We start from the raw sequence: 26,657 nt of genomic DNA, 5'->3' as shown, positions 1-26,657 counted from the left end.
ATATCACTGTAAGCAATTGCAGACACCTGTGCTAATTAGTTTGGCAGGTGTGTCCAATGAAAGGCAAGACTACTTAAGAAAGCTGTCTCACATTATTAAGCAGCCTACATTTTCTGTCAAAATGGGAAAGAAAAAGGATGTGTCGGCTGCTGAGAAGCAACAAATTGTGGAGTGTTTAGGTCAAGGCATGACTACAATCAACATTGTGCGATGATCAGGATGAAGTGTCTTGGCAATCAAGAAGTATGTAGCTGATTCACAGTACACACGTGTGCGTGCTGATAAGGGCAAATTGAGGACTCTTTCCTACAGGCAATTACGTCAGGTTGAAAGAGCAGCGGCAAAAAAGCCTTGTCATAGCAGCAGACAAGTTTTTGAAGCTGCTTGTGCCTCCAACGTCCCCCGAACAACAAGATGCAGGGTCCTTCAGAGGTTTGCAGCTGTGCATACGCCATCCTGTCGACCTCCTCTATCCACTTCACACAAGCAGAAACGGCTCCAGTGGGCCAAACATTACATGAAGACTGATTTCAAAACTGTTTTGTTCACGGATGAGTGCCGTGCAGCGCTCGATGGTCCAGATGGATGGAGTGGAGGATGGCTGGTTGATGGACACCCCACGCAAACACGGCTACAGCGCCAACAAGGAGGAGGTGGAGTAACGTTTTGGGCTGGAATCATGGGGAGAGAGATTGTCGGCCCCTTTAGGATCCCTGAAGGCGCTAAAGATGAACTCCATAATGTATGTGGATTTTCTCAAACAGCACTTCCTGCCATGGTTCAAGAAGAAGAACCGTGTATTTCACAGCAAGATCATTTTTCTGCATGATAATGCACCATCTCATGCTGCACATAAAACATCTGCATCTCTGGCTGATATGGGCATAAAAGGGGACAAACCTATGGTGTGACCCCCATGCTCCCCTGACCTGTACCCCATTCAGAACCTTTGGAGCATCATTAAAAGGAGTGTCTATGATGGCGGGAGGCAGTTCACATCTAAGCAACAGCTCTGGGAGGGTATTCTGTCCTCATGCAAAACAATTGAAGCAGAAACCATCCAAAACCTGACAAATTCAATGGACGAGAGAGTTCAGAAGCTCCTTTCGAACAAGGGGTCCTATGTGAAAATGTAACATCACCTAGAATAAAGTTTTGAGTTGAAAACTGTTTGATTTCAGTTTCTAACAACCTGCTAATGCTTATAATTTCAAAAATGACCATTTTTTTGGTTTTTATTAAAATGAAAAGGTTGATTGAAAAGTTTGGGGGATCTAAGAGTGTGGCAACCCAGTAGTCATGATTACTTCGAATTCTGACAATATGAGGGTCATGCTGCAGGTAGTGCAGCAAGAAGGCACTTATGTGTCTTGCGCATCTCGGAGCCCCAAAATTATTTTCCGGGCTAGATGCAGCTAAAAATTATTATTAATTTTAAATCTGGTGAAGCTTTAGTATAGATGGCCTAATAGGATCAGTGCTGCACACTGCTACAAAGCCCAAATTATTTTCCAGTCAAGATACAGATAAACATGATTAGTAATTTTAAATCTGGTGGAGCTTATTATAGATGGCCTAATAGAATCAGTGCTGCACACTGCTACAAAGCCCAAATTATTTTCCAGCCAAGATACAGATAAACATGATTAGTAATTTGAAAGCTTAAAACGGTTGGTAGGGTGATTTTAACCAATCATCAAGCTTTTACTCTCCCCAGGATGACACAGGGGTAGAAAAGTCATTTCGGATCCATGATTTGTTCATCTTTATGAACGTGAGTCTGTCTACATTATCAGTGGAGAGCCGCGTGCGCTTATCTGTCAGCACACCACCAGCAGCGCTGAACACACGTTCAGACAGAACGCTGGCTGCGGGGCATGACAAGATCTCCCAGGCGTAAGTGGCTAGCTCCGGCCATTTATCCAGATTGGAAGCCCAAAAAGAGCAAGGGTCCAGTGACACAGTCGTGGCTTCAATGTTTACTTGGAGATACTCCTGTACCATCGTCTCTAGGCGTTGACTCTGTGTCAGACTTCTTGTCTCCTGTGGCCTTGCAAAGGATGGGCTAAAAAAGTGGTGAAATGATTCCGCAAAATTGATGTTACCAGCAGATACTGTGGTTCTGTTACGGTTTGAGTGCTGAACACTTGACGGTCCCACGGTTGGCAAGTTGGAACTGTGAGATTCACTACGTGCACCACTGGTATTTTGTGGAAAAGCACATGTAAGATTCTGCAACAGTCTCTGCTGATACTCCTGCATGCGTGCATCCCTTTCTATGGCAGGAATAATTTCTGCAAATTTACTTTTGTACCGGGGATCTAACAGTGTGGCAACCTAGTAGTCAGGATTATTTCTAATTCTCACAATTCGAGGGTCATGTTGCAGGTAGTGCAGCAAGAAGGCACTCATGTGTGTTGCGCATCCAGGAGCACCAAGTCCCTGTTGTGTTGGTGGCGAGGTAACAATCATGCTTCCTTCCTCTGTCCTCTCCCCCCAACCTCGCACAACAGAAATGTGATCAAGGTCTCCCTCATCTGATGAGTCTTCCATCAGTTCGTCCTCCACTTCTTCCTGGGCTCCTGCACCTTCCTCACTAGTTTGGCTGCTACCATGTGCCCTGGTAAAACCATCTCCCCCACCCTCACATGCCTGCCGCCTTGGTGCTGCCGACCGTCTGGACCTTGCAGATGTTAGCCCTTCCGCATACAACTCCTCCTCCTCTACTTCCTCCACCTCCTCTTGTGCCACCACCTGACACCGAATTCTGTTTAACATGTGCTCCAGCATGTAAATAACCGGAATAGTCATGCTGATAATGGCATCGTCAGCACTAAACATCTTCGTCGCCATTTCAAAACTGTGCAGAAGGGTGCATAGGTCCCTGATCTGAGACCACTCCTCCAGCGTGATTTGCCCCACCTCTGAATCTCGTTGGCCCAGGCTATACGTCAGAACGTATTGCACCAGGGCTTGTCGGTGCTGCCACAGTCGCTGCAACATGTGCAGAGTTGAATTCCACCGGGTAGGCACATCGCATTTTAGCCGGTGAAGTGGCAGGCCCAACGACTTCTGTAGAGATGTAAGTCGCTGAGCTGCGGGATGCGAACGGCGGAAGTGAGCACACAGCGACCGTGCCCTCTGCAGAAGGCCATCTAGTCTGGGATAGTGGGCTAAAAATTGCTGGACAACCAGGTTCAACACGTGAGCCATACAAGGCACGTGTGTGACATTGCCCCGGCGAAGGGCCGCACCCAGGTTTGCAGCATTGTCGCACACGGCCTTCCCTGGTTTCAGGTCCAGTGGAGACAACCATTCATGAAATTGGTTCTCCAGAGCTGACCACAACTCCTCAGCTGTGTGACTCACATTTCCCAGACATTTCAATGTAAAAACCGCCTGATGACGTTGAGCCCTACTGCCAGCATAGTAAGGAGGTGTGCAGGATCCCTTCTGCGCAGTTAGAAAGCTTGTGGCATGACCAGACAGGCTTTGGGTGCAGGTGGAAGACCGAGAGGAGGTTGAGGAGGCAGAAGCAGTGGAGGAACTTTGACATAAAGAGGATTGACGCACAACTCGTGGGGACGGCAAGACTTGGACAGCAGCCCCTTGTCCTGCTGTCACCATAGTTACCCAGTGCCCAGTCAGCGACATGTAACGCCCCTGTCCATGCCTACTCGTCCAAGTGTCTGTGGTGAAATGCACCCTGTCACACACAGAGTTTCTCAAAGAAGCGGTGATGTTGTGTGCGACATGCTGGTGGAGCGCAGGCACACCTTTCTTTGAGAAGTAGTGCCAATTGGGCATCTGGTACTGGGGCACTGCGACGGACATAAGGTCTCGAAAATCCTCTGTGTCCACCAGGCGGAAAGGCAGCATTTCTGTAGCCAAGAGCTTGCAGATGGTGAAATTCAACCTCTTAGCTTTCTCATGGCTAGGAGGAAATGGTCTTTTACTTGTCCACATCTGAGGGACCGAGGGCTGGCTATTGTGCTTAGACGGGGTTGATAAGGGTGTCCCCGGCAAACTGCCGGTCTGTGAGGAAGATGCAGGCGGACATGTTAGGTTGCCTTCATCCAAAGGTGGTGCTATCGATGTCGGACAGCGCTCAACACCAGCTGGTGTTACCACCTCCAAAGAAAATGATGACCTGCCAATCACGCTGGCTGTTGCGGGTAAAGAGGTGGCAGGTCTGCGCCCCAAAACAGGTGTGACTGCTGTCCCCCCAGTCACAGAGGATGAAGAGGCCGCGGATGCACAAGATATGGCAGACGGTGGTTGGCCCGGCCGGCTAGGCCGCATTGTAGCACACTGAGCTTCCCACTGCAACTTATGCTTCATGTCCATGTGCCGGTTCATGCATGAAGTACTCAAACTATGTATTTTTTGGCCTCTACTTAGCTTTTGCTGACAAATGTTACAGATAACACGAGTTGGGTCATCTTTATCGATCTGAAAAAATGCCCAGGCTATGCAAGGCTTAGCACCCATGCGACCTGAAGAGCCACCACGACTTGTGGTGAGAGGCAGAGTTGTGTTTGAGGATGCAGTTGTTGACGTGCTTCCAGTACTACGTCTCTGTCCAGGAAGGCGCAACCTGACCTCGTCGTCACTAGCATCTTCCTCCACCTCCTCTGCTGACCTCATCTCTTGGCTGACTGTGGGTTGACAGTAAGTGGGATCTCCAACCTCATCATCATCACCCTGTGCGTTATCACACCCGTCGTCCTCAGAGCCAACCTGTTCTTGCCCTGACAAAAAACTAAAGTTGTCGCTCCAATCAGGTATTTGAGTCTTATCATCGTCTTCCTCATTGTCTCCACCAACAGGAGTTACAGTTTGGGAATGAGGGTCTACATTATGGTCAGAACCTTCTGCGTCTGGTCCTGGATCCGACTCATAAAGATTCTGGGCATCAGTGCAGATCATTTCCTCGTCTGGATTCACAGAAGCGCTGGAGTCGACCTCTGATTCCCAGGCTATAGTATGAGTAAACAGCTCTGCAGACTCAACCATCTGTTCTACCTCATACTCAGACGGGCAGCTGGAGATTTGGGAGCTGTGAGGAAGCAAGTGCGATTGGGGTGACACCTTTGAGGACTGGAGTATTTGTGATGTTGAAGTTGATGTGGAGGAGAGCCCACTTAAAGGAGCACTTGATATCCGTTGAAGCACCTGCTGTTTTTGTGCCTCATCTGGAATTTGTAGCGATTGGCGTGGCCGTAAGAAAGGGATCTTATCACATTGTCCGCTAAAAGAAGTAGACATTTTAGTTTGGCTGGAAGATGGTCTTTCTTCTGCAGATGTTACTGTTGCTTTAACACCTACCCCACGGACACAACCTTTTTTCCCCTTCCCAACACGCCTATTCCCCTTTCCACCAGCAGCAGGCCTTTTTCCACTCATTTTGGTGGTTAACTAATTCACAACTCTGGAGTTGTTTGCACAAAAAAACAATGGATGGGAACCGAGCAGAGCTGAGTGGCCAAACTGTGGTATTAGGCCAAAACTATTGGCTGGGTTAGATGCAGAAAAAAATTATATTCAATTTGCAACCTGATGGAGGTCTGTATAGATGGATTAATAGAACAAGTCCCACACACAGCTAGAAGCCCAATATTTTTTCAGAGGTAGATGCAGAAAAAAATATATTCAGTTTGCAACCTGATGGAGGTCAGTATAGATGGACTAATACAACAAGTCCCACACACAGCTAGAAGCCCAATATTTTTTCAGAGGTAGATGCAGAAAAAAATATATTCAGTTTGCAACCTGATGGAGGTCCGTATAGATGGATTAATAGAACAAGTCCCACACACAGCTAGAAGCCCAATATTTTTTCAGAGGTAGATGCAGAAAAAAATATATTCAGTTTGCAACCTGATGGAGGTCTGTATAGATAGATTAATAGAACAAGTCCCACACACAGCTAGAAGCCCAATATTTTTTCAGAGGTAGATGCAGAAAAAAATATATTCAGTTTGCAACCTGATGGAGGTCAGTATAGATGGACTAATACAACAAGTCCCACACACAGCTAGAAGCCCAATATTTTTTCAGAGGTAGATGCAGAAAAAAATATATTCAGTTTGCAACCTGATGGAGGTCAGTATAGATGGACTAATACAACAAGTCCCACACACAGCTAGAAGCCCAATATTTTTTCAGAGGTAGATGCAGAAAAAAATATATTCAGTTTGCAACCTGATGGAGGTCTGTATAGATGGATTAATAGAACAAGTCCCACACACAGCTAGAAGCCCAATATTTTTTCAGAGGTAGATGCAGAAAAAAATATATTCAGTTTGCAACCTGATGGAGGTCTGTATAGATGGATTAATAGAACAAGTCCCACACACAGCTAGAAGCCCAATATTTTTTCAGAGGTAGATGCAGAAAAAAATATATTCAGTTTGCAACCTGATGGAGGTCTGTATAGATGGATTAATAGAACAAGTCCCACACACAGCTAGAAGCCCAATATTTTTTCAGAGCTAGATGCAGAAAAAAATTATATTCAATTTGCAACCTGATGGAGGTCAGTATAGATGGACTAATAGAATGATGCTATGCCCAAAAGATTTTACTTCACTAGGTGCAGTAAAAAAATTGGTATTCTATACACAGGTGGTATATCTTGCAACACAGATAGGCTACTCCACTGACTAACACACTCTGCAGTAGGCCAAAAAGGATTAGCTTTGCTAGATTCAGCCAAATGCTGTGAAAAAAACTTGCACAGCACTGGCACAGACCTGCCTGGCAAAAACTGATAGGAACTGATGTAACCTAGTCCTGAAAAGGACTGCAATTACAATTAGTCTTTACTCCCACAACCTATCTATTTAAGAGCACAGACCTGCCTGATAAAAGTCGTAGGAAATGCTGTAACCTAGTCCTTAAAAGGACTGCAATCACAACTATTCCCTACTCCCAAGCTATCTGTAGATTTGTGCGAAAATTGGCTTGAAATTAACAAGGTATAGCGCACACAGCAACAGCGGTGCCGTCTAACACGCAGCTGCAGCAGTGAGAAAATGGTGGCGACGGGGAAAATGGCTTGGTCTTATAGGGCAAGGACATGTGACATACACAGCCAATGACACATGCCCTTGCTTGTGTGAAAAAAAGCACTTCGCTCCGTGTGTGCGCTGCTGATAGGCTGACAGATTGCACCTCCCCACTGCAAATGCGGGAAAGAGAAAAAAAAATGGAGATCTTCATTGTTCCTGCAGAGATCCATCCCCTGCCCCTCCCCCCACCCCGCTGTACACTCAAACTGCGTATTAACATTAATTTTCATCATTACTGAGAAAAAATCCAGTTATGATTTTGGTGCACGAACAGTTATCGAACATAACCTCGAACAGCCGAATTTTTCTCAAATTGTTCGTGTTCGCCGAACGGCTCGAACACCGCCCAAAACAGCTCGAATTTGAGATTGGCGAACAGTTCGAGTCGAACAACGCTCATCTCTACTCAGGATCAGTAATGTAATGTATGTACACAGTGACTGCACCAGCAGAATAGTGAGTGCAGCTCTGGAGTATAATACAGGATGCAACTCAGGATCAGTAATGTAATGTATGTACACAGTGACTGCACCAGCAGAATAGTGAGCGCAGCTCTGGAGTATAATACAGGATGTAACTCAGGATCAGTAATGTAATGTATGTACACAGTGACTGCACCAGCAGAATAGTGAGTGCAGCTCTGGAGTATAATACAGCATGGAACTCATGATCAGTAATGTAATGTATGTGCACAGTGACTGCACCAGCAGAATAGTGAGTGCAGCTCTGGAGTATAATACAGGGTGTAACTCAGGATCAGTAATGTAATGTATGTACACAGTGACTGCACCAGCAGAGTAGTGAGTACAGCTCTGGAGTATAATACAGGAGGTAACTCAGGATCAGTACAGGATCATTATTGTAATATATGTATACAGTGACTGCACCAGCAGAATAGTGAGTGCATCTCTGGGGTATATTAAAGGATGTAACTCAGGATCAGTAATGTAATGTATGTACACAGTGACTGCACCAGCAGAATAGTGAGTGCAGCTCTGGAGTATAATCCAGGATGTAACTCAGGATCAGTAATGTAATGTATGTACACAGTGACTGCACCTGCAGAATAGTGAGTGCAGCTCTGGAGTATAATACAGGGTGTAACTCAGGATCAGTAATGTAATGTATGTACACAGTGACTGCACCAGCAGAATAGTGAGTGCAGCTCTGGAGTATAATACAGGGTGTAACTCAGGATCAGTAATGTAATGTATGTACACAGTGACTGCACCAGCAGAATAGTGAGTGCAGCTCTGGAGTATAATACAGGGTGTAACTCAGGATCAGTAATGTAATGTATGTACACAGTGACTGCACCAGCAGAATAGTGAGTGCATCTCTGGGGTATATTAAAGGATGTATCTCAGGATCAGTAATGTAATGTATGCACACAGTGACTGCTCCAGCAGAATAGTGAGTGCAGCTCTGGAGTATAATCCAGGATGTAACTCAGGATCAGTAATGTAATGTATGTACACAGTGACTGCACCAGCAGAATAGTGAGTGCAGCTCTGGAGTATAATACAGGGTGTAACTCAGGATCAGTAATGTAATGTATGTACACAGTGACTGCACCAGCAGAATAGTGAGTGCAGCTCTGGAGTATAATACAGGGTGTAACTCAGGATCAGTAATGTAATGTATGTACACAGTGACTGCACCAGCAGAATAGTGAGTGCAGCTCTGGAGTATAATACAGGAGGTAACTCAGGATCAGTAATGTAATGTATGTACACAGTGACTGCACCAGCAGAATAGTGAGCGCAGCTCTGGAGTATAATACAGGATGTAACTCAGGATCAGTAATGTAATGTATGTACACAGTGACTACACCAGCAGAATAGTGAGTGCAGCTCTGGAGTATAATACAGGAGGTAACTCAGGATCAGTACAGGATCAGTATTGTAATATATGTACACAGTGACTGCATCAGCAAAAAAACAGAGCTCTCTCCTTTATACTTCAGGGTACTTCTCAGGATTATGGCAAAGCATAATATAGAGAACATCATGAACCTCATCCCTTCAGGCTCTGCATAATGCAGCGTCTCAGTTTTGGATGAAACGTTTCTTAAATCGCAGTATTGGAAAAGTTTGATCACTGCTCTGCCCTCTAGAGGAGATTTTCCTCTTTACATGTCTATGTTACATTGCATATTTTCATGCTTAATAAGTTTCTATGAATGCATTCTATAATTTTACAATCGATCTGGTCATTGGCAACATATTTAGAATATCTGGTTGAATCAGTGATCCATTAAATAAAGGGATTGTCCAGGACTTGTATATTAATGATATATTCTTAGTTGCCTTTTTCGGATACAGTTGCTCAGCTCCTACTAAACAGAAGCTGAGCTGCAGTACCCAATAATGACCACTATGCAATTTAGGGAGTTCTGCTATTTTGGTTGTGTATATTGTTCTCTTCTGGCCACAGCCAGACCCAATAACAGCTGATTGTAGGGTTGTCCGGTGTCAAACCCCTGTTGATCTCATGTGAGATATTCTAAGGATAGGTCGTAACATATAATTCCTGGAAAACGCCTTTAATCCAATCGTAATACATATATATATATATATATATAATATATATATTGCCTTTATTGTATCATCATAACTGACCCTAACTATAAAGGGTTTTTCAGATAACCTTGGCTGTGTTCTTTCCAAAACAGATCACCATGTCCATTGGTTGTGTCTGGGATTGCAGTTCAGCTCCATTGAAGTGAATAAGACTGAGCTGCAGTACCATACACAACCTGTGTAATCATGTGGCACTGTAGTTTTTTTTTTTTTTTTTTTAACCTCTTCACGACATCCATTGTACATGTACGACACAATTCGGAATCGGGTATATGGAACGCGACGTGATTGCAGGTTGCCGATGGGTTTCTCTGACAGCTGGGGGTCTGTTGAAGACCCCCATGCTTGATATTACAGAGCTCACTTGACAGCCTGCCTGTGGCCGGACTTTAGAGGACATAGTGATTTTTGCTATAGGCAGCGATGCTGTGGCACTGCTGTATATAGCACGATCAGACGTTCGCTGCTTTAAGTCCCCTAAGGGGACTAATAAAGACAGTGAAAAGTAGAAAAAAAAAAAAAGGTCTTAAAAAAATATGAAAAAAAAAAAATGTAAATCAACCCCATTAAAAATAAGGATTAAAAAAATACATCTGTAGCATCACCGCATTCAGAAAAGATCTATCAACCAATCACTAAACACCACAGGCAAAAAAAAATCGAAAACGCCAAATTTACATTTTTTTGATCGCTGCAATACCACAAAAAAATGTTGTAACAAGCGATCACAATGTCACATCTATTCCAAAATGAAATCAGTAAAAACATTGGAATTTTTTTTTTCCCATTTTCCAGTACGCTATGTAGTAAAAATAAATGGGGTCATTCAAAAGTACAACTCGTCCTGCTAAAAACAAGCCCTTATTTGTCTGTGTGGACCAAAACATATAAAAGTTATAGCTCTGGGAAGAAGGGGAGGAAAAAACGAAAACACAAAAACAAAAATTGGTCCTTATGTTCAGGACGAACTTTGCATAAGTGTATGTAATGCACGTCACCAATAGAGGGCAGCGGTGAGAAATAAAAGATAAAATTTATCATTGCATTAAATACTTACAGAAAGCCTGTCTCGGAGACTTGTGGTCCCATCTTCGTCCTGAATAAATATAAAAATTATTTGCATTACTTTGTGAAAAATAAATCCACCCCTTCCCAATAGATCCTTTAGTTGTATAATGATGGTCACCTATTATATATTGATCACATATTGTGCAAACTCTGTAATAAGGCTCCTCACCTACCATGCACCATTTATAATATTTTACACCCCTTAATGGTCTGTATCACTGTATAGATATGAATGTTACATATAATCTATGCACTATACTTTGGTACATAAGTGAGTTGAATGCAAATTTGATACATATTAGATTAAAACTCCAACATAAAACTACAAAATAACACAAAAACTGTACAAAAACTACTCTTGCAATGGGAAAACTTTAAAACTCTGTCCGCACTGATTCTTTGAGGTGTAATCCCTCTGCTGACCACTAGGTTGTGATTTTTCTAGGATTTCCAGGGTGTATTTACAAATAATCTCTGGATTTTGGAGGATTGAAAGAGAGAGTAAAACTAAACTAAAAAAAAAAAAGAGAAACAGATGATATTTTAAAACAATGGGATAGGGGAAGAAAAAAAGGTCATCATAAGAGTTATTAATTAATATCTTTTGGTTCCTTTAAGACAGGGCTTACGTTGCATTTTTGCTCGAGGCCATATTTGACTTTCAGAGTTCATAGTGCGGATTAAGAAAAAGTAGAGAAGAATAATGTAAATGAACTTGTATCACATTATTGAGTTTTATCTCTTACCGTAGGCTTCCAAAGTGTAGGTCAATAAAGTGAGGATCCCCAACCAGTCCATGACTTCTGTAGAGAGGACAGAAAATAATGTATATTGTACCTGTACAAGGGACAAAGGGGAAATTGACCCCTGCCCTGAACCTTAAAAAGTATTACAAACAATAAAAATAGTGATACCCCAGTGTAACCGAAAGCAAGAGAAGAATTGGACAGGTCCAAAACACGAAGAGATTGTCTCATCTTCTATTTTCAAGAGTGCACCGCTCCCACCTATCCTGGCTTTCACCTTGCCGGAGAGTGGTGCACTCGTGATGATTGACAGCTCGGTTCAGCAGCATGGTTGCTATACAATCAAGCAATCTCCCATGCTGTTAACAGAGACAGATTTTCCTCTGCAGCATTGGATGAGCAAAAGAGGAATCGGAGAGGTCCGAAACACAAAGGGATTGTCTCATTAGATTTCCAAGAGTGCACCGCTCCCCCCTATTCTGGCTTCCACCTTGCCGGGGAGTGGTGCACATCTGATGATTGACAGCTCAGACCAGTAGCATGGTTGCTATACAATCAAGCAATCTTTCGTGCTGTTAGTAGAGGCAGCTTTTCTTCTGCAGCATCGGAGGAGGCACTGAAGAGCAGCGCTTGCAAGCTTTATAGCAAATAGTTTGTAAGCGTGTGTTCCTTGTCTAGGAAATTTGCCATCACTGCAAAGCTGACTGGTAAGCTAAGCAACGAGCAGTAAGCTATAAAATTAAAAAACCCTCCATACTTGAGATTGGAGAGGCAAAGTTGCTTGTTTTTACAAACACCTTGCACTTATGTTACAAGAACCCTTTTAATTTCGACATTGTTGGACTTCCTAGTTCAAAACGGCCAGTGTATAAGAATAGGAAAATTTGGGGAGACTCACCTCGTCAGGACCGTGGGTTCCACATCACCTTTCTGCTTCTGTATTCCTTAAAATCTATGTGCTATATCTCTGTTTGGATCTCTGGCCCTACCTCTGGAAGGAGGCGTCAGACCTCCTCCCACCAATGGCTTCTAGGTGTCCTCAGCCAGAGGAGAAGGATCAGCTGAGACCTCAGATATTTACCAAGATACATAATTACAAGTATAATCATCATTTCATTATAATGTTAAATTTCCCATGGAATAATATCACATATCAACAGACATGAGACCCTAATGGAGCTGTCAGGATGAAGCCCTCAACATACGACCTTGGGGTGCTCAAAAGTTACAAAATCACTATATTAGCCCCCTCAAACCGAGGCCAATTTTTCATTTTGGGGTTTTAGTTTATTATTCAGTTCAACACAGCCATGTTAGAACTTGTCTTTTTGCAGAACAAATTGTAGTTTTGAATGGCACCATTCACTTTACCATATATGTCAGGGGCGCCCAGTGACGACACCGGGGAGATCACACAATTTCTCGCCGCTGCCGTCACTTTGTCAAGATTGGTCAGGGATTCGCGCGCACATAATCCCGATTACTCACTAAGTAGCTACCGGCAAGAGAGCAGAAAGCGTATAGCATACACACCACCGGATTGCAACGCATGGAATATGTGTATGCGCCCCATATAGTTACTGCCAGCTTCAAGATAGCCCAATTAATGTCACTATGTCAGAGACATCAGGGACGACACCAGGGAAATCACACAATATCCCACTGCTGCCATCACTTTGTCAGGATTGAGCAGGGATTCGTGGACACACGACCCCGATTACTCACTAAGTAGGTATCGACAAGCGCCAAGTGAGCATATGGCATACACACCTTCGGATTCCAATGCATGGAATATGTGTATACGCCCCGTACAGTTACTGCCAGCTTCAAGTTAGCCCAATTAATGTCACTATGTCAAGGACATCAGGGACGACACCGGGGAGATCACACAATATCTCACCGCTGCCATCACTTTGTCAGGATTGAGCAGGGATTCGTGCACACACGACCCCAATTATTCACTACGTAGGTATCGACAAGCGCCGAGTTAGCAAATGGCGTACACACCTCCGGATCCCAGCGCATGGAATATGTGTATACGCCCAGTATGTTCACTGTCAGCTTCACAATAGCCCACTTATTATTCGCTGCCACCACCGACCGAGTTTGAAATATAATACAGGCCTGGTCATACGCCTGCATTCTGGTAGCGCATGGCTTCGGGGAGGGAACGATTACAGAACAAAAGAAACAGGACTATTACATTTTATATTTAATACCAAAGGGAGATAGTGTTTAGGAAAAATATACAAAAAGTTTTACAAAAGGAGACAATACAATACATATGCAGTTACACAAAATAAGGATTAACACCTTTATCCCCCAAGGTGGTTTGCACGTTAATGACCAGGCCAATTTTTACAATTTTGACCACTGTCACTTTATGAGGTAATTACTCTGGAACGCTTCAACGGATCCCCCTGATTCTGAGACTGTTTTTATTTGACATATTGTACTTCATGATAGTGGTAAAATTTCTTTGATATCACTTGCATTTATTTGTGAAAAAAATGGAAATTTGGCAAAAATTTAGAAAATTTAGCAATTTTCAAACTTTGAATTTTCATGCCCCTAAATAAGGGAATTATGTCACACAAAATAGTTAATAAATAGCATTTCCCACATGTTTACTTTACATCAGCACAATTTTGGAGCCAAATTTTTTTTTTTGTTAAAAGTTGACCAGCGATTTCTCATTTTTACAACAAGATTTACAAAACCATTTTTTTAGGGACCACATCACATTTGAAGTGACTTTGAGGGGCTTTTATGACAGAAAATACCCAAAAGTGACACCATTCTAAAAACTTCACCCCTCAAGGTGCTCAAAACCACATTCAAGAAGTTTATTAACCCTTCAGGTGCTTCACAGGAATTTTTTGGAATGTGGAAGAAAAAAATGAACATTTATTTTTTTTCACAAAAATGCTAATTTAGACCCCAATTTTTTTATTTTTGCAAGGGTATCATTAAAAAATGGACCACAAAATTTGTTGTGCAATTCCCCCTGAGCACGCTGATACCCCATATGTGTGGGAAAACCACTGTTTGGGTGCACGGCAGAGTTCGGAAGGGAATGAGCGCGATTTGTCTTTTTGAATGTAAAATTTGCTTGAATAATTAGCTGACGCCATGTTGCTTTTGGAGAGCCCCTGATGTGCCTAAACAGTGGAAACCCCCCAGGAGTGACTCCATTTTGGAAACTCAAGGATTTTATCAATTGTTTTAGTGAACATTTTGAACCCAGAGGTGCGACACAGAATTTGATAATATTAGGTCATCTTATTGAATAAGTTGTCATTAGTCTTGAGCACAAGTGCTCGCTGCTTGAGTTTGCATCGGGTACTTGGGTATGCACCATGTATCACGGGTGCTCGAGTGACATGCTCGAGTCCCCATCACGCATGTTTCATGGTTATTAGACACCCAAAAAAAAACATGCGGGGATCGCTTGTGTATGGCAGGCAATCCCCGCGAGGTTTTTTTGGGCTGTATAACAGCTGTAAAACATATGGGGTGGAGAATCGAGCAGCCGCGATACTCAGTGCATACTCGAGTACCCGATGCAGACTCAAGTAGCGAGCACTTGCGCTCAACACTATTCGCCATATTGTCGGCATTTTTTTTTCTTTACTTTTGTAAAAATTCCAACCCCAACACAACCCTAACCCCAATCCTAATACAACCTCAACCCTAGCCCAACCCTAACCCTAGCCCAACCATAACCCTCGCCTAACCCTAGCCCAACCCTAACCCCAGCCCTAACACAACCCTAACAATAGCCCAACCCTAACCCACCCTAACCCTAGCCCAACCCTAGCCCAACCCTAACCCTACCCTAACATAGCCCAACCCTAACCCAACCCTAACCCTACCCTAACCCTGGCCCAACCCTAACCCTAGCCCAACCCTAACTCTAGCCCAACCCTAACCCAACCCTAGCCCAACCCTAACCATAGCCCAACCCTAACGCTAGCCCAACTCTAACTCTAGCACAACCCTAACCCTAGCACAACCCTAACCCTAGCACAATCCTAACCCTAGATTTTATTTTTTACGCCATTCCTCGTGCAGTATAAATGATTAGACGGCTTTATTCTTCGGGTCGGTGCGATTACAGCAATACCTGATTCATATCAGGTTTTTATGATTGACAGCTGTCACACACTAAAATACGCTTTTTTTCCAAAGACTAGTTTTTGCATCGCCATATTTTGAGAGCTTTCATTTTTCCATATTTCGGCTGATAGAGTCATGTGATGGCTTGTTTTTTGCGGGACAAGTTAACATTTTTATTGGTACCATTTTCGGCCACTTGCCATTTTTTGATCGCTTTTTATTCCGATTTTTGGGAGGCAGAATAAACAAAAACCAACAATTACGGAGTTGTTTTTTTGGGGGGGTTTCAGTGTGTGGTGAAATTGATCAGGCAGCTTTATTCTTCGGGTCAGTACGTTTACAGTGGTACCACATTTATATCTCTTTTATGTTTTGGCCTTTTTGCACAATAAAAACTATTTTATGGAAAAAATAATTTTTTTGCATCGCTTTATTCTGAGAGCTATAACTTTTTTATTTTTTGGCTGATGGAGCTGTATGGCGATGACGTTTTCAGAGGAACCATTTTTATTTGAATTCGTCTTTTTAATCGCGTTTTATTCCATTTTTTGTTTGGCGGTATGGCGATAAAGCATCGTTTTTTGCTTTTTTTTATTTAGTTTTTTTATTATGTTCAGTAAAGTGGTTAACTAGTGGGACAGTTTTATAAGTCAGGTCGTTCCGTGTGCGGCGATACCAAATATGTGTACTTTTATTAGTTGTTTTTTTCATAATAAATATATATTATGGGTACAATATATTTTTATTATTTGGGGATTCTTTTTTTTTGTTTGTTTGTTTTTTTTACTTTTTTTTTTTTTTCACTTTCTGGCACTTTTTTTTTTACTTTTACACTTTGTCCCACTATGGGACTTTCACTTTTTGCAGCCTGATCAGCTGTAGAGCATAGAGACCAGCAGCCTGTCAGCGCTGCACACAGGGAGAAATTACTTTAGTCATGCACAGAGCATCCTGCATCGGGTCACCATGACAACATCCGGGAGCCGCCGCAGACAGCGCTTACCTCCAAAATGCTGCGATCAACTTCGATCGCAGCATTGCAGGGGTTAATGTGTCAGCAGCGGCAGGGCTGGCTCCAGGTTTTTGTGGGCCCTGGGCGAAAGAGTGACAGTGGGCCCCTTTAACACATACCACGATTCATGATGCACAGATACCACAGAGAAATATATATATATAGTACAATGCCAAAGATTTCACTTACTACATTACATGAGCGATAAATTCCACAATAGCTCAGAAACCGGCAAATCGCTCTATGCAGAATACTGGCCCCCATAAAATGCTCCATACAGGATACTGGCCCCCATATAACACTCCATACAGAATACTGGCCCTCAATATAATGCTCCATGCAGGCTGTGCCCCCACATAATGCTTCATTCAGGCTGTTCCCACCACATAATGCCCCATGCAGGTTGTTCCCCCCACATAATGTCGACTGTCGATTGACAGTCATTTTGTATTTCTTCCATTTTCTTACTATTGCAGTTGTCTCCTTCTCACCCAGCGTCTTACTTATGGTTTTGTAGCCCATTCCAGCTTTCTGCAGGTCTATGATCTTGTCCCTGACATCCTTAGAAAGGTCTTTGGTCTTGCCCATGTTGTAGAGGTTAGAGTCTGATTGATTAATTGAGTCTGTGGACAGGAGTCTTTTATACAGGTGACTATGTAGGACAGCTGTCTTTAATGCAGGTAACGAGTTGATTAGGAGCGTCTAACTGATCTGTAGGAGCCAAAACTCATAATGGTTTGTAGGGGATCAAATACTTATTTCTCATTGCAAAATGCCAATAAATGTATCTAATTTGTACAATGTGATTTTCTTGATTTTTTTTTGATATTCGATCTCCCAATGTTAACACTAACCTACCCTTAAAATTATAGACTGTTCTTGTCTTTGTCAGTGGGAAAACTTGCAAAAACAGCAAGGGATCAAATAATTATTTCCTTCACTGTATGTCAAAAAACGTTCAAAAGTGACCCAATTTTTTTAAAATGCACCCTTTGACATATCAAAGCCACATTTAGGAAGTTTGTTAACCAGGTGTTTCATAGCAATTAAAACAAAATGGAAACAATGAAAGAAAAATTTGTTATTTTCCATAAAAATGTTGGTTCAGTCCCAAATATTTCATTTTCACAAGGATAACAGGAGAAAATGAGCTACACAATGAGCTACTGTTTGGGCGCATAACAGGGCTTGGAAGGGAAGGAGCGTGACTTGAATTTTGTAACAGCATTTTGGCTGGAATAGATAACAGATGCCATGTCGCATTTGCCATGCTCTTGATATGCCAAAACAGTAGAAACTCCCACAAGTGACCCCATTTTTTTAAACTACACCCCTCAAGGAATTCAACAAGGGGTGCGGTGACCATATTTAACCCACAGGTGGTTCACAGAATTATATGTTATTTTTCCAACAAAAATGTTACTCTAGTCCCAAATTTTTCATTTTCACAAGAGTAATAGGAGAAAATGGACCAAATAATTTGTTGCTCAATTTCTCTTGAGTATGATGATACTCCCAGTGTGGTCAGAAATTACTGTTTGGGCGCACAGCAGGGCTCGGAAGGGAATGAGCGCTATTTGAATTCTGGAGGGCAATTTTGACTGGAAGAGATTGTGGATGTTATGTTGCATTTGAAGAGCCCCTGACATGCCAAAACAGCAGAAACCCCCACAAGTGACCCCATTTTGGAAACTATATCCCTCAAAAAATTCATGTATGGGTACTGCTTCACATAATTTTATAACATTGGGACATGAAAATGAAAAATTACATTTTCTCCACAAAAATGTTGCTTTAGCCCCAAATTTTTTATTTTCCCAAGAGTAGAAGGAGAAAATGGACTCTACAATTTTTTGTGCAGTTTCTCCTGAGTGAGCTAATACCCTATATGTTGTCAAAAGTACTGTTTGGGCACACGGCAAGGCACGGAAGGGAAGGAGCGCTATTTGAATTTTGTAACGCCATTTTGGCAGGAATAGATTGTCAAATTTGAAGAGCCCCTACCATGCCAAAACAGAAGAAACCCCCCACAAGTGACCCCATTTTGGAAACCTCCCAAGGAATTCATCTAGAGGTGTAGTGAGTATTTTTAATCCTCAGATGATTCACTCAATTGTATAACATTGAGCAGAGTAAATGAAAAATTACCATTTTTTGCACTAAAATGTTGCTTTGACCCCTAGTTTTTTTATTTTCAAAAGGGCTGATAAGAGAAAATGAGCAGTAGAATTTGTTACGTAATTTCTCCTGAGTTCGCCAATATTCCATATGTGGTTGAAAACTACTTTTAAGGCGCAGTGGAAAGCTCAGAAGGGAAGGAGCGCCATGTTGGAGTTCAGATTTTGCTGGAATGGTTTGAGGGTGCCATGTCACATTGGCAGAGCCCCTGAGGTGCCATAACAGTGCAACCTCTTATAAGTGACCCCATTTTACAAGCTACACCCTCCAATGAATTCATGTAGGGGTGCAGTTAGCATATTAAAGCAACAGGTGTGTCACAGAAGTTTATGCTCCCCGTCCTCGATTGACCTCTGTTGGACTAATAGACAATGAGAACCTCCTGCACTGACTACGTGCCACATGATGAAGCCGGAGGACAGCGCTGCTGCTTTGCTATCACCTCCAGCTCTTTCATGCTTTCATTACTGGTCATTTACATATTTCCTCACTTTGTTTGTCTCTGTTGTTTTATTTTCCCACCAATTACAACTCTTAATTGTAACCACAAATAAGCGATAAATCTTCTGTATCACATGACATTCCGCATTGTGTTATTTATTCTTTTATTCACTTTTTTTTTAACCTTTTCCACTTCTTTCTGACTCCATTAAATGTAAAAAACACATTCTACTACTTTCTATGCTACAATCTATTGTATTATTCTCTGTCACAAAAACAAAATAGGTTGTGCCACTAATTGTCTTATTAAAAATTTCATATCTGTCCCATGGAAACCATCAGTAAGCTGCTTTCTACACAACTCTTAGACTGCAATCTCACATTGCGATCATGTTGACTTTTATTTTTTTGCCAAAATTATGATTGTCAAAAAATGCAACAAAAATGCTGCAAATTTTTTTTTTTTACTGTAGATGCAGCCATTACATAAAGTGTATTCTGGGTTTAGCTTATTAATATTTTCATATCTGCTACCCGAAAACCATCAACAAGCAGTTTTCATAAATTCTCGTTGGCTTATTAAAACCTTCATAACTGTTACATGGAAAGAAACCATCAACAAGTTGCATTTTTATCTATCTATTATAGATACATTATTATATTACACTGTTGCACTGACTAGCTTATTAACAGCCTGCTGTCTGGAAACCATCAAGAAGCTGTTTTTCACATATCTATTATACTTATTATGCATCCTACTTCAAGATATCAATGGCACTGTTGCGCTGACTGACTTATTAATAGTTTTCTACTTGGAAACCATCAGCAAGTTGCTTTTTACAGATCTATTATTCTCATTCCATATCCCTAGTCATTCATTTTTGTGGGCCAGGTTCTTATTTTCTTTTTAAATTCTCCGCACCTGCCACATCAACAAGCTGCTTGTCATGGATTTCTTCTTCTCATAGAGTCGGCTCTGAGTTGGATTGGTGTAGTAAAACCTGGAAACAATCAACAAGCTGTTGTTCATGGATCTCTTGCTTTTACTCAGTAGATTTATTAAAAATAAATGTTTCATGCAAACCATCAACAAGCTGCTTTTCACAGATCTTTGCATTTGTCTTCCTCAGTACGTTCATTGGGGGGCTGTGTGTTTCATTGACTCGATGATTCTAACACCGGAACTTGTATTTTCTTTTGGTTTCAACCATTGAAAAGTTAAGATAAAAAAAGAGAGAATTCATCGTCACCCCCCCAGCAGCAAACTGAAAATGTCTCCAGTAGGAAAATGATGCAAATGATGCGAGTACTCAGCAGGAAACCGCATGATTGTGGCCTCTGATTACTCGTTACTATATTTAAGGGCATTTTGAGAAGTTCAGGAAATGCGCAGTAAGGAAGTTATCGGAGGGGGTGAGATATCTGAGGGTGTCATCACATAATGGGGCTCCTGGGGGCCCGAGATCAATTATGAATCACTTGGATAATTATACTGTGTATTTCTGACATTAGGAGAGAAATATAATAAATAATCAGATAAATCCATCTATTACATATCTATTTATCCATCTACAGTGAATGTAGAAAGTCTTCACACCCATGAAAATTCCAAGTTTTTGTCAAAATAACTGTAAACTTCTGTGTGCATAACTATTCACCCCCCTATGAGGGGACAGTACAAAGACCTTTCTACTGATCTTTTTACTCTGAGGCCTGAGACGGGGACAAGGGGGCATCTTCTACGTCTGGAGGAAAGAAGGTTTAATCATAATCACAGACGGGGATTCTTTACTGTAAGAGCAGTGAGACTATGGAACTCTCTGCCACATGATGATGTAATGAGTGATTCACTGTTAGAATTTAAGAAGGGTCTGGATGCCTTTCTTGAAAAGTATAATATTACAGGTTATATATACTAGATTCCTTGATAGGGCGTTGATCCAGGGAACTAGTCTGATTGTCGTATGGAGTCGGGAAGGAATTTTTTTCCCCAATGTGGAGCTTAGTGTTTGCCACATGGCTTTTTTTTGCCTTCCTCTGGATCAACATGTTAGGCTATGGGTTGAACTAGATGGACTTAGTCTTCCTTCAACCTTAAAAACTATGTTACTATGTTACTATGTTGTGTTACTATAGTTAGTACTTTGTGATGCCTCTTTTTGCGACAATTACAGCTGAAAGTCACTTTGGATAAGTCTCTATGAGCTTTCCACATCTGGTCACTGGGATATTTGCCCATTCCTCAAGGCAAAACTCCTCCAGCTCCTTCAGGTTAGATGATTCCTCTGGTGAACAGTAATCTTCACGTCTGACCACAGATTCTCCATTGGATTAAGGTCTGGGCTGTGACTCGGCCTCTCCAGAGCATTTCCACGTTTCCCCTTACACCGCTTGAGTGTTGCTTTAGCATTATGCTTTGGGTCATTGTCTTGTAGGAAGGTGAACTTCGTCCCAGTCTCAAATCACTGACAGACTGAAACAGGTTTTGCTCAATAATATCCCTGTATTTCGCACCATCCATCTTCCCCTTGCCTCATTCCTGTCCCTGCTGCTAAGAAATGTCCCAACAGCATGATTCTGCCACCATCATGTTTCACTGTGGGTATGGTGTCCTTGGGGTGATGAGCTGTGTTGGATTAGCGCCACACATAGCATTTACCTTGGTAGCCAAAAAGTTCAATGTTGGTCTCCTGTGACCACAGCACCTTCTTCCATAAATTTGGGGAGTCTCCCCAAGTCCTTTTGAAAACTCAAAATGAGCCTTACAATTTTTGTGTGTAAGTAAATGCTTTTTTCTGACCACTCTTCCATAAAGGCCACGTCTATGGAGTGTACGGCTTATTGCAGTCATATGGACAGATGCTCCAGTCTCTGCTTGGGAACTCTGCAGCTTCTTCAGGGTTACCTTTGGTCTCTGTGCTGCTTCTCTGATTAATGCCCTCCTTGCCCCGGCTGAGAGTTTTGGTGTGCGCCTTCTCTTGGCAGGTTTGTTGTGATACCACATTCTTTCCATTTGATGATAATGGATTTGGTGGTACTCTAGAGAATTATCAGAGATTGGGATATGCGTTTATTGCCCAACCCTGACTTGTTCTTCTCAACAACTTGTCCTTGACTCTGCTTGGTCTTCATGGTGTTGTTTGCAGATCTCCTTGGTCTTCATGGTATTGTTTGGAGATCTCCTTGGTCTTCACGGTGTTGTTTGAAGATCTCCTTGGTCTTCATGGTGTTGTTTGGAGATCTGCTTGGTCTTCATGGTGTTGTTTGGAGATCTCCTTGGTCTTCATGGTGTTGTTTGGAGATCTGCTTGTTATTCATGGTGTTGTTTGGAGATCTCCCTGGACTTCATGGTGTTGTTTAGAGATCTAATTGGTCTTCATGGTGGTGTTTGGAGATCTCCTTGGTCTTCATGGTGTTGTTTGGAGATCTAATTGGTCTTCATGGTGTTGTTTGGTGATCTAATTGGTCTTCATGGTGTTGTTTGGAGATCTCCTTGATCTTCATGGTGGTGTTTGGAGATCTGCTTGGTCTTCATGGTGTTGTTTAGAGATCACCTTGGTCTTCATGGTGCTGTTTGGAGATCTGCTTGGTATTCATGGTGTTGTTTGGAGATCTCCCTGGACTTCATGGTGTTGTTTAGAGATCTCATTGGTCTTCATGGTGGTGTTTGGAGATCTCCTTGGTCTTCATGGTTTTGTTTGGAGATCTAATTGGTCTTCATGGTGTTGTTTGGTGATTTAATTGGTCTTCATTGTGTTGTTTGGAGATCTCTTTGATCTTTGCGGTGGTGTTTGGAGATCTGCTTGGTCTTCATGGTGTTGTTTGGAGATCTTCTTGGTCTTTATGGTGTTGTTTGGAGATCTCCTTGGTCTTTGTGGTATTGTTTGGAGATCTCCTTGGTCTTCATGGTGTTTGGTTAGTGGTGCCTCTTGATAATGGTGTTGCAGCCTCTGTGGCCTTTCACAAATGTTAAAGTGTATATGCTGACAGACATGTGACAGATTGCACACAGGTGGACATCCTGTCACTAAGCATGGGACTTATGAAGGGAATTGCTTACACCAGAAATTTTTCGGGGCTTCATAGCAAAAGGTCAGAATACATATGCACATGTCAATTTTTATTGATTATATCTCATAAATTTAATTTATGCCTATATTTTTCTCACTTCACCAACGTAGACTATTTAGTGCTGATGGTTCACACACAAATCGGATTACAAAAACATTTAAACACTGATTGTAATGTAACAAAATAGATAAAAAGCCAAGAGGGTGAATAGTTTTGCAAGCCACTGTATCTTTCTATTATTTAATAATGTATCTATTCCCTCTTTCTCTATTGCTCACCTATGTACTACTTATAAATTTCATGTATCTCTCATATCTATTTAATACCAGTATTTCTATGATCTCAGTTTGTTTTCCAGTCCCCTAGAAATATTTTTTTTCCTCCTGACACTTCTAGTTGAGTGTCTATACATTCTAGACACGACCATCTCGATTCTGCAGCCGCTGATATAAGATCCCACGTTCTGGTCTCTTCGGATCTTCTTCTGCCATCGGACCTCTCTCGTCACGTCTACAGGACGCCGTCATTAGGGAGAAGTTGTTCTTACTATGGTTGATGTTCTAATTTTGCTTCCTCAGAAGATATTGAGTGGAAATACCCAGGTGAAGCATTCCAACCACAAGAATGACTTGTCACTGCGCCACATGAAAAAAAAATTCATATGAGAAGATATTCTGTCATCTTCCCAACAACAAAATAATGAAGATAAAAACAAAAGACAAAAATTTTCACAGATTAAAAAAAAAGTAAGAAAGTATTTATAGAAAATACATCCTGGAAACGTGTGAGAACAGCTTCGGTTTTGTCTTTTTGAAGGTTGCAATGCAGAAGGTACAGTAGAAGACCACCATGGACCATTGAACCTTGCCCAGTCTTGGGGTTTTTGAGTGTTCCCCCTCCATCTTTACAGAACATGGGCAACACTTTAACTTTTAGTTACATTATAACAGTAGGTTGTTACCAATAGTTTAAAATCCATCCAGTAAAAAGACCCTAGAGGTAAGTGATTGGCATCTAAGACAACTGAGATTGTCATCTACTGGAAGACCCCTACAAGAATCCTTGGTGGGACGGTGGGTCTTCGCTTTACCCAGAAGCTTCTTCTGAACCAATAGTTTTCAGAACCAGTCAGCAGAGCCAAGAATGGTCTTTTTGTATCAAGACGAAAATTTTTGGGCATTACTACCTTGCTCCCTTTCCTGACAAAGTGAGAGGAGTCAACCTGTTTAGAGTTCAAAGGACGGTAATACACATAGCCATGGTTTAAAGGAGATCTCTAGCGCCACATATGTCTGCCCTGGAGGTGAGCATTTCCGATAATGTAAGGACCCTGCACATTTGCGAGGACATGAAAAGCAGGTGTTGTCCTGTCCTTATACAATCCACACTGGGGACAGATGTGATTTAAATGTCCTGTCAAATTTAAATTTTTTAATATATGTCTCGTAGGCTCTGTACAATGGGAGATACATGTATCAATGGAAACATATGAATCAAAGGAAAACAGATACAAAAAGAACAGAGAAAAAATACATGGAAAGAGACCTCGTCATAAGAGCTTACAATCTATGGGGATTAGAGAGAAGAGAAAGAGAGAGGAGGGAAGAGAGGAGAGAAGAAAAGGAAAGAGAAGAGAGAGGAAGTGAAAAGAGGAGAGGAGAGAAGAAAGGAAAGAGAAGAGAGAAAGTGAAGAGAGAGGAAGTGAAAAGAGAAGAGAGGAAAGAAGAAAGGAAAAGAAAAGAGAAGAGAAAAAGAGAAGAGAGAGGAAGTGAAAAGAGGAGAGGAGAAGAGAGGAAAGGGAAATGAAAGAAGATAGTAAAGAAGAAAAGAAGAGAGAGGAAGGAAAAAGAGGAGAAGAGAGGAGAGGAAAGAAGAAAATAAAGAGAGAAGAGAGAAAAAGAGAAGAGAAGAGAAAAGAAGAGACAAGAAGGGAAGAGATTAGAAGGGGAGTGTAAAGTTAAAAAAAGGAGGATAAAACAAACATGAGAGGAAAAAAAAGAGAAGGGAATTGAAAGAAGGAGAAGAGGAGACAAGAGGTGAAGATATGAGAGGAGAAGAGGAGAGGAGAGAAAAAAGAAAAGAGAAGAGAACGGAAGAGAAGAGGATAGGAGAGAAGTGTAGAGTTGAAAATAGGAGGGTTGAACAAAAAAAGGAGAGAAGAAAGAGAAGAGAAGGGAATTGAAAGGAGAAGAGAAGATGAGGGAAGGGGAGAGGACATGAGAGGAAAAAGGGAGGGAAGAAAAGAGAAGTGAAGAGAAAGGATGGGAAGAGAGGAGAGAAAAAAAGGAAAAGAAAGAAAAGAATTGAGAAAAAGAGTATCAAGAGGAAGGAAAAAGAGGAGAAGAGAAGAAGGGAGGGGAAAGGAGATGCAAACAGAAGTCAGTAGACAGTAGCAGACAGACTTACATATACTGATGATGGCATTTTGGTTGGTAATTGATATTTATGAATAGATGTACTTTGTGTATTAGTGTAAGGGCTGTAACATTAGCTGTAACATTGTATTCTCTTGGTGACAAAACACAGAGAGAAGTTTCCTTGTAGATGTGAGAGGTCAACAAACCGCTTAGGAGAGAAAGTGACTGGAGAGACCACAGAGGAGAAGGCATCAGAAGACAGGATGAGATACTGCTTCCATACTGTACATTGCTATTTCTATACGCAATTCCCTCATTATATCTCTTGTGTATAATGTATTACTGTATACATCACAGGGTTCTCTTTAGGTCGAGGTACTGGAAGGTTTAGGTCACATCTGGACCCTGATGCCACATAACACAGTGGTATAAATGTACATGATGGGTGGGGATCTGACGAAGCTTCTGCACAATGGTCCAGGAGCAGTAAGGTGCATGGAGGACATCCTCAAGCCTCATCATTTGGTCTGAAGTCTGACCATAAGTCCTGATGGCCGGATCACCATAGTACATGACAAGATGCCTTGTGTCGTCCTGCCTGATTTTCTTTAGGACAGCCTAGAAAGGATGAAGCAGAAGTGACGATGCAGCAGAGAGGCGCGACCTTCTGGTCCTATGTCGTTCTTCTCTGTGCATTTTTTGTGTGTGAACAGGTGAATAATAGTGAAAACGGAACATTTATATGAGGTGCCACAAATGGTTTGTAAGAAGAGAAGGATTTCATATCTTCTTTAAAAAGTCCAAAAGTCAATTGCGCATTGCACTTAGGTCATTGTAAATGTCAACCCGTTGTCCACGAAGCTCCTGAGAAGAGAACAAAATACATCATTAACTGGGGTCAGCTGAAGCTTTCTTCCAACCATCCCTCCTCTCTAACTGTGGCCAAGCAATAAAACATCGCCACACTACCAGGAGCTTGTCTCATTTACTTTTAGAACAACTTATAACAA

General features: G+C 41.9%; 2 protein-coding genes across 51 annotated transcripts in view; both read right to left on the bottom strand.

The window, feature by feature from the left end:
* Positions 1-12,435, bottom strand: part of LOC141171932 (uncharacterized) — a 152,485-nt gene extending 140,050 nt beyond the window's left edge. For 39 of the 50 annotated variants that reach the window (XM_073655606.1, XM_073655640.1, XM_073655624.1 and 36 more), the window contains exons 1-3: positions 12,368-12,426; positions 11,470-11,526; positions 10,713-10,751 (exon numbers count right to left, since the gene is read on the bottom strand). In XM_073655606.1, coding sequence (XP_073511707.1) covers positions 10,713-10,751; positions 11,470-11,521 — 91 coding nt within the window. In that variant the 5' untranslated portion in view covers positions 11,522-11,526; positions 12,368-12,426. Of the gene's footprint in view, positions 1-10,712; positions 10,752-11,469; positions 11,527-12,367 lie in introns of all 50 variants that reach the window. The other 11 variants (XM_073655617.1, XM_073655620.1, XM_073655619.1 and 8 more) reach the window with 6 other exon arrangements.
* Positions 12,436-24,690: 12,255 nt separating this feature from the next.
* The window catches only part of TYROBP (transmembrane immune signaling adaptor TYROBP), a 35,140-nt gene continuing 33,173 nt past the window's right edge, over positions 24,691-26,657 (bottom strand). The window contains exon 5 of the mRNA XM_073655594.1: positions 24,691-26,511. Coding sequence (XP_073511695.1) covers positions 26,455-26,511 — 57 coding nt within the window. The 3' untranslated portion in view covers positions 24,691-26,454. The remainder of the gene's footprint in view (positions 26,512-26,657) is intronic.

Source organism: Phyllobates terribilis, unplaced genomic scaffold (genome assembly GCF_046119375.1).
Source record: "Phyllobates terribilis strain yellow unplaced genomic scaffold, ASM4611937v1 Scaffold_12__6_contigs__length_324123572, whole genome shotgun sequence".
NCBI lineage: Eukaryota > Metazoa > Chordata > Amphibia > Anura > Dendrobatidae > Phyllobates > Phyllobates terribilis.
Note: the sequence above shows the minus strand (reverse complement) of the source record. Positions and strands in the feature narration are given on the sequence as shown.